General features: G+C 40.2%; 1 protein-coding gene across 2 annotated transcripts in view; it reads right to left on the minus strand.

Annotated features, from left to right (window-relative positions):
* Window positions 1-870: 870 nt before the first annotated feature.
* LOC143353106 (calpain-D) overlaps window positions 871-12,987 on the minus strand; it is a 51,411-nt gene continuing 39,294 nt past the window's right edge. For both annotated transcript variants that reach the window (XM_076786169.1, XM_076786167.1), the window contains exons 5-11: window positions 4,082-4,474; window positions 3,660-3,961; window positions 3,534-3,570; window positions 2,943-3,268; window positions 2,518-2,860; window positions 2,264-2,442; window positions 871-2,175 (exon numbers count right to left, since the gene is read on the minus strand). In XM_076786169.1, the coding sequence (XP_076642284.1) occupies window positions 1,995-2,175; window positions 2,264-2,442; window positions 2,518-2,860; window positions 2,943-3,268; window positions 3,534-3,570; window positions 3,660-3,961; window positions 4,082-4,474 (1,761 nt within the window). In that variant the 3' untranslated portion in view covers window positions 871-1,994. The remainder of the gene's footprint in view (window positions 2,176-2,263; window positions 2,443-2,517; window positions 2,861-2,942; window positions 3,269-3,533; window positions 3,571-3,659; window positions 3,962-4,081; window positions 4,475-12,987) is intronic.

Raw genomic sequence — 12,987 nt, forward strand, 5'->3', positions numbered from 1 at the left:
TCGAATTTCGTTTTCCCACTTATAGAAAGATTTCCTCCGATTTTGCCCGATATTTACTCTTCGTGCGACCGACCTGCCTTATATAAGGAGGCCAAGAGTTGGTCTCAATCAGAAGGCCAAAGTTTGGTCTCGGTTTGCCCTCCATTTGGCATGAAATTTTGCATGCAAATTTTGAACTCAAATACCGAGCCATCTATTTCCATATTAGGCTCGGAATTTATCGAAAAATTTTGTTGGCAAATTCTTTGCAAATAGGGACCAAATCCTGCTTCAAGCATGGTTTTGACACCAAAATGACCAGCCTTTGCTCCCAAAATACGATTACATACATTCATCAAAATTTGCTCGAAGTAAGCTTGACTGACTGGGTTATATCTTAAAAACTATTTGCTGCAGCACATTGATCCTTTCAAACGTTCTCCCTTTTCAATGAGTACAATGTGTTCATCTAATACAAAAATCTAATATTTTTCATTCTTATAAAAAATGTTACGGCGAATCTGTTTACAAATGATCACCGACTCAGAATTGTAGATTCATCCCCTGAAGCCATGTACAATAATAATTGTATTGTATAATCCAGTCAGCACACGTGCAATTATTGTTAATAGTTAAAAAAATTAGATAAAAATAATTTATTATTCTAAGAGGATTTCGTGAATTGGCAGAGGAAAAAGTTTCTTAAATTCACCTCAGCCTGCATATACAATAATTATACATGTTTATGTGTATGTGTATGTAAGTGCAATTTCATATTTTTATAGATTAACAATTAACACATTTTGTAAGGTTATCAAAATTTTAATGAAATGTACATTGATTTTCTCCATCAAGGGTCTCAGTAGGTTTGAAATATAAAAGAACTTAATGTGTATAATACAGTTTTTACTTTATTACATTTTGCACATTTATATGTATATACCCTAAATGCATAGAATTCACAGTCCAATCACAAGTTAACCAAATATAAAGTACTATAACAATTATAGATTATAACTTTGTGAATGATTTACTACAAAAATATACAACAGCAATTGTGTCAAATGAATATTGCATAAATATTGGCAGTGAACGAGTTAATTTATTATAAAACCTTCAAGAGAGATCTTTGGTTCTGTAGTTACGCGCTACATCAATTTATAGTATTATACATAAGCACTTTATCAAGTTACAAAATGGAAAAAGTAAAAGCTAAATTGAATAAACATTTCATAATGTAATCAGTATTCAAAATACTTGTTTAAGTGATCTGAATAATATTTGCTCTTCATGCATAATGTACATGTACATGTGGTTTTTAAATATAGGTTCCAAATGTGGCTTTATGTAATTCGAAAATAGGAGCTATTTAAATCGAAAAAATTGGTAACATTTTTATCCATAATTTTATCATACTCTAAGCAATTCCGAAAAGAGTGTATATGTTTTCTATAATATTATTAATGGCTGTTACTTATTTCATTTTACACATTACTGTATAATCTTTACGCTTTGTCATTTTTTATGAGGCTTAAATGTTAAGTTGAGAAAATAATTTTTTTTATATAACAAGCAATGTGTTTAATTTGTTCCTTTATAAATATTTAATTTTTCTTAAGTCGTCTTTATAGATCAATGGTTCCCACGGAGATTTTTAATTTGCACACAATTTTTAAAGTATATCCGTTTTCAATGGTGTAACGAATAATTACCTAATTTTAAAAAAACTGTCCTTAACCACTGATCTCAGAATCATTGCATATTAATTGTTAATTATTGTATTGTGTTCATTAATGAGCTTGTCTTGACGCTAAAAATTTTCATACAGTATGAACAGCTAGAAAGCGTCAAGAATTTTATGATTTCAGTATGATTTATGTTGTACTAATTTTGCTAGCTTGCTTTGGTTTTAGCAAATTTTGAATACCACAAGTATACAATAAACTCTCTTACTCAACAAACACTGTTTTTGCACATTGTTCAATTTTGTTTAACTGTACATAAAACTTGTTTGTTCACGTGATTAAACGAGGACTATGTAAACCTTCAACTTGAGTGTCAATTTGTGGACAGTGCTGAGTATCTGGCGGACCCCAATCATGTAAGTTTCCGCTGTTAGCTAGTCTGTGCGTAAGTCGATGTGCTATTGAGAATCCTCCACTACCTTCCAACTGTGTTAAGACTATGATGACTTGTCTAAAATGATTAGATCAACATATATAACTTTACAATTCTTAGAAGTTTTACGTATGACATAGAAAAGAGAGAGTTACGAATATTTTACCTGTGAAGTGGGGGGACACTATCGGCAGTTCTGAGTTGTCCTCTAGTGGATACAACGTTATAGCTTTCATGGCAGTCACATTTTACATGAATCCACTTATTTACATGACGATTTTCGACCATCACCACAAGCCCAGCCCAACCTTTAGTTAAGTAATAAGCAGTCATTCCTTCTCTTCCCTGTAAATAGACAATTTTGAAAATACTTCAACTATAAAAATAGTCATTATTTCGAACATATCTGAAAATGTTTACTTCGTGTCGCTGTCCTTTTGCTAGAGTTAAACTTATGATGGCATCTGCTAAGACAAATGCAGGTGGAGAAATTTGTTCAACTAGAAGTCTCTTTGAGCTATGAATGGCAAGAACATATTCAGGATAGCTGGAAGTATCTTCCATTCCTGTATGCCAATGATTGAAAGCCAAACATACAACAATATACAAATCTCTTTCTAGCATTTTGTGACATCCAACAAACCCACGTACTTGTCGTTTACTATGTTCTACTAGTCTTCCCACTTCTGGTGCTGCGGGAGAACGTGTACGAAACACAACTACACATAAGTCTAACTGAGAACGTTGTGATTTTTCAGAATTCCTAAATAATATGGATATAGACATTACACTCTATTATTCTATAACTTATTCATTGTGAATTGAAATAATATAATAAAACTTACCTCTGACCTTCTTGAAATAACGTGAATTCTGTTTCAGTAGGTTCAAGCACGGTTAAAAGTACACAAGATAAATGACGAAGAGAAGACAAAGGAGGAAGTGTTCCACGTAATCTCACTTCACTCCATCCAACTCTAGTTTTACAAATGTCAATGCAATCAAAATATTTTAAAACATCGTCGAAAGAAATCCAAAAAACACCATCAGATGCACCATGTGGCATCAACATTTCACGCAATTCAAGTGTCCATATGGGACTATCGTCAGACCAATCGCCTTTCCAACTGTAATGACCCCAAGGGTTTCGAAGTCTTAGCAATCGTATTCCCTGTAAGTCACAGTATTGTATTAATCAAAATACATATTAGTATGTCAACTACAGTAAACTGAACCATAAAAGGATTGCTGGATTAGAAGCACCCTTTTTGGTTCAATTCATTTTGGAGAAAATGAACGAATTTGAATCCACACTCCTTTAACCAAGAATTACTTTTAATCATTTAAGTTATTCAGATCGAGGACGTGATCCTCTGAATTCAAATTTTATGGCTATAATCATCAATGGTGACTATACGTTAATTTTTTATTTTTACCTGTACATCTCTCACATCAAGAACAGAGTATGCATGCCTAAAAACATAAAAGTACCATTTTACACACATCCAAAAGTAAGTAACATATTAAATTCAATTTTATCGAAATTATTATATTTAACTCACCTTGGTCTTAAGCCTTTACGTTGATATTCTTCTTCGTCGACTTTCATGTTGCCACCTCCACAACTGGCACCCATCAGAAACATAGCTTGTCTAGAAGATAAAAGTTGTGCCCATATTAAATCCTTATCAAGTTCATCTTCGCTTGGCAAAGCAGATGGCTGCAAAGGCACGCTCTCACAAGGAGCGCCTGTAAGTGTTGCTAAACCTTCTATAGCACGTCCAGATACTAATGCTTCATAGCAACCATGAATTTTTGCTACTGCTTTTTCAATTAGTGGCACCCACAATTGCTTTCTCTTTGCCTATAAACATGTTTAATCATAGTTACACATAAAATTGTTAAATTTTCAAAATTAAATAAGTATTCAAGGCTACTAAAAAAACAAAAGGCTTCTAATTATTAATATTAAAAATACACCAACCTGAGAATATACTAAGTGGCCTCTTTTATCACAGGGTAACAAATCATCAACAAGTACAGTAGTCCATCTTCCATCTTTACACAATCGTACTTGGTAGGCTCCTTCGGGACAAGTTTCCCTCATTACTAGAACTCTTTTTACTAATTCATCGCTTTCAGCTAAAACAGCTAAAGCTGAAAGTAACCAACAGTTTCCTAATACGCCTTGCGAGATATCAGAAGGCAAAGGTGTTCTAAAAACAGCCCAAGGGAGTTTGGAATCAACAGTAGAATCAACATTGATTTGATGAGGCCTTCTCCATTGAACAACATGGTTATCCTTCGTTTCAGTTGGATTATAATATAAAGATTTTGGAGCTGGTGGAAATGAATCGTCGACAAAAGGCTCATTTGTCTATAAAACAAATAAAAAATTTAATTACAGCAAATCTATTAATTACACCGAATCAGTTGTGAACCAATCAGTTGTGAATCTTCAATATATTATACATATATCAAATACACTCCTCAAAAAAATTAAAGGATCACCTTTTTGAACCCGAAAAATTGGGTCAACTTCAAGTGATCATAACTCTGGCAAAAGTTGTTGTAATCGATATCGTTAAAAAATCATTTGAAAGCTTGAAGTCTCTACCTTCAGATGCTTTTTCAAATTTTCAGCTACTTTGTTTTTTAACATAGTTATAGCGTTATAAAGAAGACGTTGACAGTTTAAAAAAAATGTTGTTCAACTTCAAAACATCACATGCGTGAGATAAATTTTTTCATAAATCGCTTTACCATCATTCGAAAGCGCCTTCTTGCCTGTACGAAAAACCTGGTTGTCGCGCATAGTGCGATTTTTTTTTTTTATACAAGTTATACAACATTGAAGCAAACAAATGGTCTTTTTAACTTTAACTGGCTGTAAAAAGCGAAGAAATCATCGTAAAATCTTGTGCAAAAAAGAAATAAAAAGAGCATTTCTTTCTCTTTAAGGCACTTCTTTTGTTTTTTCAGTTTAATTAACATTTCGATATACCAGGTGTTTTTGAAAACATGCTTAAAATTGACATATTTTCCATTTTTCATTCAGCTCTGTATATCTCGGCGAGAAATTATCGCAATATGCACATCTTAAGATCAGATTGAAGCCGAGATTCTGCCGATTCGATTGAGCACCTGATGAACCCGTTGCGACAATTTTTCACCTGTGGCCCTTGTGTTTAAAGTTACCGGTTTGCATAAAATGAATCTAATCGCGCTAGCTGGTCATGTTGGCGTTCCGCTTACGCGTGCTCTCTCTTAGGCCTAGTTCAGACACGGCGGGAACTGCGCGGTGCTTATTTACATTAGCGTCTTCATATTCGTTCACACCTGCACGCGCGGACCGCCGGCCCGCGCGGCTGCCCCCGTTGGACTGCAGGAAACAAAATCCGCGCGATTCTATTTTATTATGGTTCTTATGAGAGCGTTCAGTTTTTGGACGGATTTCACACGTTTAGGATGTGTGCTAGCATAAATCAATTCGACCTCTCTCCTGCATATCCGCACGGTCGTCACCTCTTTCTGAACAACTATCAATTTTCACGCGTTTCAAACCGCGCGGTCGGAAATGCGCGGATTCTGCCGTGTCTGAACTAGGCTTTATTCGCGTCCCCATCTACTGACGTAGTGACGAAGGCACCCGAAGACGAACGAGGTAGTGTCGCCCGAAGATGCCCTGTTGGGTATCTGTTTCCTCTCCTCCTTTCCCCTTCCACAATCCCATTCCATCACGATGAGCACACTCCAACGTCCCCCACTAAGACCGTAGACTGGTCACGTGATGTGCCGCGTGATGCCGCGCGCGACTGATTGTGAGGCGACGCTTGGCGGTGAGGTGGCGTTCAGAATCGTACTGTTCAATTTGAATCATATTGCATTTGGTAGTCGTACCTTGAGGACAAGCCTGAACCGGTAGTTACAATTCATTTTATTTATAATAAAGAATGTTTATAATGTCTAGAACGATTCGTATGATTAATTTCGTTAAGTAGGTAATAGGTACGATACGCGGCAATAACCTAAAACTTGCGACATGTCATGTCATTGTTGCGTCCCCATCGCGCACGCGCAACGTGTCACATATTACTCCGGTCATCAGAGAGGGGGTACATTGTATTCCCCTCGATTTTTTCGATCTGGCGACACTGGAACAAGGTACGCCGAACATTACATTGCGTACGTATACACAGCAAGCCAATGCGCAGATAACTGAGCTTTCGACTTGTGATAACAGTAGATGCGATTTCAAGAATAAGAATAAAAGTACTGTACTCTAATATGCGCCGGCGTCATCTTACTGAGATGGAAGTAGTGCGTGTCATTACACTTACAGAGGATGGATGGAGTCAAAGGCAGATTGCTCATGTTATGGGTGTTATTCAGTCTGTTATTTTTCGAGTATGTTTTCGATATCAACAGACTGACAAATTATGCAAACGTAGGGGTTAGGATCGCAAACGCGTGGCAACTGATAGAGATGACAGGAGCATTTTGAGACATGTTCTTCGAAAACGTACAGTATCTGCAAAGGATGTGTCTCATAACGTTATGAATTGCCAATTACAACGTGTTATATCTGATCAGACCGTCAGAAATCAAATTCGTGAAAGGGGCATACGTTCTCGCAGACCAGTATGTGTTCCCCTATTAAATAAAAATCACAAACGATTGCGCTTAGTCTATGCCTGTCAATATGTACACTGGAGACAGAGGCAATGGAACAATGTTTTATTTACAGACGAATCAAGGTTTTGTTTATATGGCAACGATAGACGCCTACGTGTCTGGCGCCGTCGTGGAGAACGGTTCGAACGAAATCGGCGGTATACAGAGTAAATCACAAATCGTGATCAGTAGAGATTACTCTGTTGTTAGCAATCCGATCGAAAATGTTTTTATCAGCTTTTGCATGGTTTCAAGAGAGCTTTAACGTGATTATAAAACATTACTTGTCGACTCTTTTTTTTCATGTTTTTTCAAGGTCACCTTGAATTTTTTGCAAATAAACATAATTTTTTACGCCTATCTGTTAGAGAATTTCAAGACGAATTCGGTAAATATCGGAACATAACTTTTTTTCAATTTGGGTCGAGAAAAAATTTGAAGGGACTGGGTTGTCGTAGGCGAATGCCTTAGAATAATGTTCCAAATCAGGGTTTAATGACTGAGTCGTTTATTTTCGTGATACAGCGATGTCGCGGCAGCGTCCGGGGTAGTTCTACTATCTCGATTGTAACTGTACTTTAACTGAACTGTAGCTGAACTCTAACTGGACTCCTCGCGTCGATAGTCCGCTACCTTATATCCGAAAAACGCCTGTCGACTGATTGGTGGAAGTCCTTAATCAGTGAATTTAGCATAACACGCTCACGTTCCACGCCCCTCGTGCGTGAGAAGGGTGAGCGGATCGTTTTGTTAAAATCTAATTTTGGTGGTGCAGCGGGGTGTCTTCCGGGCCCAGTGCTAAGAGCGGTACGTGGCTGCTGGCTTACGTCAAACGGGCCCAGCTTTCCCGATCGATAGAAAGCAGGCACGCGCCGCTGGGACACGCTAAGCTGGAGACCCTTCGACTACCCAAAATTTATGGCGTCCACTTGCGCTATTGAGTTCGTCGCTAGGAACTACAAGGACACATCTGTCCGCCAACTGGCCAAAGTCGTTAAAAACGTTTTCTCAAAAATAGCGTCTTATACCGTGCAAACCATAAATCTTGCTTAATGCTGATGCGCTGAAGATTTCTCTTCCGGCGCCCAGCTAGCCGCTACAATAAGATCGGGCGAACGAGCTGGCCAATTAACCCTTTCGTTACGGGTGCCGTCTATATCCGGCATCCACGTGACGACCTGTGTGTACAGGTGCCGTATATATCCGGCAACTTGCATGTATGAGCACCGTCCCTCGTCGGCAAAAAGGAATTTACTGTATCGTGTGGGCATTTCCTACAAGGGGACACTCTATTGCGCCGTGTCATAAACCGAAGACCTTCGGCGGGCCCAAGTCGTGGAGCGGGACCTTCGGGCATCTGCAACCCAAATGTGGATGGGCCCGAGCCATCTGGCGAGTAGTGCCCGGGGGGCCCGAAGTTTACAACCCTTGGGTTTTCCCAGCACCCCAGCAGGCAGTCAGGGCAAGGAAGGATTCACTCCCACTAAGAACATGTCACTCCTCCATAGCGCCTAAGCAAAAATGAAGCAGAACCGAAGACGGCAGATTCCGCGCAACCATCATCTTGAGCACTTCAGAGAGTAAAGGCATTTTTGTTAAAGAATTCTGCCGTCCGTTATTTCGCCCAGTTCTTCCCATCCTCGGCAAAGTTGAATCCACAATCGGTAGAGTATCTCATGATTCTATCGACTCATATTGGATTAATCCTAATAAAAATATATTTTTGATGTGAAACAAGATTCTTTTGTTTTCTCTGATCCATAGTGAAGTTTGAACTGTACAAAACGGAATTGAAATACAAAATAAGGAATATAACAAGGGTAATACAAAATCTCTCTTGAACCGCTAAAAGAAATTGAAAAAGAGCGGTAGAAATTGGAAGAATTATTGTATAATTTTAGAGTTTAGAGATTATTTTTAGGTTAGAAACATTTATTCGAAAATTTTGTTTGAAGCTTTGTTTAAAACTTGTTTTGTAAAATACTTTTTGCGCCCTTGTTAGAATGCCACAGCGAAGTTCAAAGAGAATCATAAAAAATATTAGTCGATCAGCAAAAGTTATTGATTACTTTCAACTCTTCGTCTCTGAGGAGTTTGTACAATTCATCGTAACCGAAACAAATCAGTATTGGTGTAAAAAAAAAATAACAACAATATGAAGAATTGAGAAGGAACCGTATTATCCGAATTGTACTGTTTTTTTTTTGCCGTATCATTTTTAATGACAGGCAATAAGAAATTGTCGTTAGCAGCATATTGAAGTGTGGATAAACTCCTCCGTAGCGACATCTTCGGAGAAATTATGTCTAGAGACCGATATTTTAAATTGTTAGGGATGTTACATTTTACTCGTGATGTCGGACCTGCCAACGATCGATTATGCAAAATACGGAAAGTCATTGATATGCTTCGAAAAACATTTAGCCAAATATTCCAGCCCTACCAACAGTTATGTATAGATGAAAGTATACTATTATATTAAACTATTAAACAATAAATCCCTTCAAAAAGGAGTAGGTTTGGGATCAAATCGTTTATTTTGAGTGACTGTCAGACAGGGTTTATTCAGGACATTATTGTTTATGCCGGGTCATCGACCATAGTGGACAGCGAAAATAAGGGTATTGGAAAATCAGGGGCAATAGTTTTATCACTTATGAAGCCCTATCTAGGAAAGGGCCATACCCTTTTCGTAGATAATTGGTACACAAGTCCAGCCTTGTTCAACGTATTACACAATAATCGTACAAATGCTTGCGGATCTGCAAGGAAAAGGCGGAGCGGAATGCCTAAGATCAATGATCGACTAAAAAAAGGGGAGGCATCTTTTCGCTCATCCAATAACTTATTAGCTATAAAATGGGTTGACAAGAAAGAAGTGTATATGCTTTCCACCATGCACACAGCAGATTTTGCAACGGTCTTCAGGAATGGAGGAAAAAAAGTAGTTCAAAAACCGGTCTGCATATTAGATTACAATAATTCGATGGGTACCGTAGATAAAGCAGATATGGTGATAAGCACCGTGAAGTCAACACGCAAATCTTTAAAGTGGTACCGAAAATTTTTGTTCATTTACTAGACATATGCGTACGGAATTCGTATTATCTCTACAAACATAAAATGCAAAAAACCATATCCATGGCCAAATTTCATTTAAAATTAATCAGGGAAATCCTGAAAAGATATCATAAGTATATAAATTATCATCATCGAACAGACGATAATAATCCATTGCGACTAATTGAACGACATTTTCTTTCGGTCTATGTCCCGGCAAGAAAAAACCGAGCTAGAAGGTACGTCGTTTGCACGGCAAACGACAAAAGACGCGAATCTAGATATGAATGCAAAAGTTGTAATGTAGGTTTATGCGTCGATCCTTGTTTTAAAATTTACCATACTATAGGAAGCGAAATATGGATGTAAGCGATCGTAGGTCAGAGCGGCGGTTAAATTAATCGCAAAACGGGCACAATCGCGTAAACATCGCCGAGGCAGGTCTTCAGCTCCGCGTTGACAAAAAGAGCGGTCACTGTCCGAGTGACAAACAGCAGACAGGTGAACGACCTAGGATCGAGAACACGAGACTAGGAAAAACAATGCCGGTTAACCGCGAAAATCGGCAAGGTGAGCGTGTGTGTATGTGTGCGTGCGTGAGGCTAGCGGCGGCCTATAAAGAAAGCCTCCACGGAGGACGGAGCGCCTTTTTAGTGTCAAAGTCTGCAGAGTTACAGAGTAAGAGTGTAAAGTAAGAGTGAGAGTAAGAGTGAGAACAGCGTGTAAGAGAACAGCTTCTAATAAACAACACCAACAGACGCTCCAGTAAAATAATTAACCCCGTGTCACTGCTAACTCTATATCCCACAATACTGAATTAAATTACTAAGAATTATAACTTGATGTTTTATTACCATAAATTGTATTTTTATTTATAATAATAGAGAAATCTGTAAATATGTAAATAACACAATATGCATAAAATATACTCATTTTTATGTTTTTCATATAACACTGTCCAAGAAAATAAAACTTTTTTCGAGTTTTGCAATATCTGTTGGGTGATTCTTATACACTTTGTCATTCTAAAATCAAATCCGAAAGCAGAATTGCTCTATCACGCAACGTTTTCGAAAAATATTGGTTTTTGTAAAAATTACGTGTTACGCAAAAACTAAACACGCGAGAAAGTTTAAGTTTGAATCAAGAAATAGCGGGGACTCTCCTCTACATATCTATATAGCCGATTATATTTTTATGTACTTCCTAATAGTTGTAAATGGTTGTTAAAGTTTGAAAATGTGCCGACGCGGGTACTTTGTACGCTGTATTTTTGTATTTATGTGAAAAATCCTTTATCTAGCAGAAATTTACTATACAGGAATGCATTCTACAGACATTTCTGGTAACGAAACCATTCACGAAAAGTATTTGGTTCCCTTAGTTTACTATTTTACACTTTTATTGCAGCCTTTTTACGACTCGCCAGGGCCGTCGCTATGCGTAGTCGACGTTGGTACCACTCGAGTATGTCTTTGCTCCCTATGCTAGTAGTAAAATTATTTGAAAATAGTTCAAATATTTTATTCACGAAAGAAAAAAATTAAGTTTTCACGAGGTCTCGAACCTCGTCAAAAAAGTCTCCAGAGGTTCCGCAAGTCAGAGACCTTACCGTTGCGTGTGTATGTGGCTCATGAGCCCGCTGGTCGAACTGCTACCGTGATGGCCAGGGTTCGAATCCAGCTACATGCAATTTCCCTAGTGAATATGCACGAAGTTTTCCACAATCTGTAGTGGCGCAAGTTTCTGGTCGAATTAATTTTCATATGGCTAGACCCGTGTTACCAGTCTGTATCACATTCGTAGTTTAAACTAACGATGAATACATCTAATAATGACGACGGATGGCACAACAATGACTCCCAAATTTCGGCAGCCGGGTTACCTGGCCAGTAGAGATGGGACATTGGATGGTTTTTCTCGCGAATGCGCAATAATTTTTGCCAGGGAGTCTTCCCCACGGTGTGGAAAAGTGCGTGCCTGGTTCTCCTCCACAAGAAGGGGAAACCCGCAGAGTCTCCCTCTGCATACCGGCCGGTATGTTTACTCGACGAGGCGGGCAAGCTGTTCGAAAGAATAATTGCTGCCCGCCTCGTCGGGCACCTGTCGCGAGGTGGTCCCGACCTGAGCGACAGCCAGTATGGGTTCAGGAGGGGGCGCTCCACAATAGACGCGTTGGAGCGTCTGCGCCTCCTCCGTGAACTGGCTGTCGCTCAGAGGAGGGTGTTGATTGCGGTGTCGTTGGACATCTCCAACGCTTTCAACTCCCTGCCCTGGAAGGAGATAACGGGGGCGATGGAATATTTCCAGGTGCCCCCCTATCTCTGGGAGGTGGTCGGCGACTACCTCCGCGGCAAAGGGGTGGAGTTACCGGCCGGTACAAGACCGTGCATATGAGGGAGATGCACCGCAGGGGTCGGTCCTCGGGTCGCTCCTGTGGAACCTGGCATTCGACGCGGTGCTGCGGGTTGTCCTCCCCCCGGACACGGGTGTCATCTGTTATGCAGATGACACCCTGGTATACGCTGAGGGGGAGGATTGGAGGAGAACCAGGCACCTGGCAGAGGCTGCCCTGGACTGCGTGATCGAGCGAATCCGGAGGATGGGGCTAACCGTGGCCGCCGCAAAGACCGAGGCGATCTGGCTGTATGGACCGTCTCGGTCGTGGCGGCCGCCCCGAGGTCAAGACCTCCGGATTCGTGTAGCCGAGACCTCCGTAGAGATCGGGCCCAGTATGAGATACCTGGGCCTGGTCATTGACGGCCGCTGGCGTTTCGTGGAGCACTTCGGGCTCCTCGCTTCCCGATTAGAGAGGACAGCATCCGCCCTTGCACGGCTGCTGCCTAATATCGGGGGGCCGGAGTTGGGGGTCCGCCACCTCCATATGGAGGTGGTGCGGTCCATTGCCCTATATGGGGCCCCCGTGTGGCACCGCTCGCTCGGGGCCAGCCAGAAAAGACAAAACCTCTTGGAGAGGGTGCGGCGTCGGCTGGCTCTGCGGGCCATACGGGGGTACCGCGCCGTCACTGGTGAGGTGGCGGGTCTCCTCGCCGTGGTTCCACCATTCCATTTGGCGGAGGAGCGGGCGAAATTATACCATATCGCCCGCTCGTTTCGCCGCCCGCCGGGGGTGGAACTCACGAGCGAGGAGGAGGA

The sequence above is a fragment of the Halictus rubicundus genome, chromosome 4, assembly GCF_050948215.1.
Source record: "Halictus rubicundus isolate RS-2024b chromosome 4, iyHalRubi1_principal, whole genome shotgun sequence".
In the NCBI taxonomy this organism is placed as follows: Eukaryota; Metazoa; Arthropoda; class Insecta; order Hymenoptera; family Halictidae; genus Halictus; species Halictus rubicundus.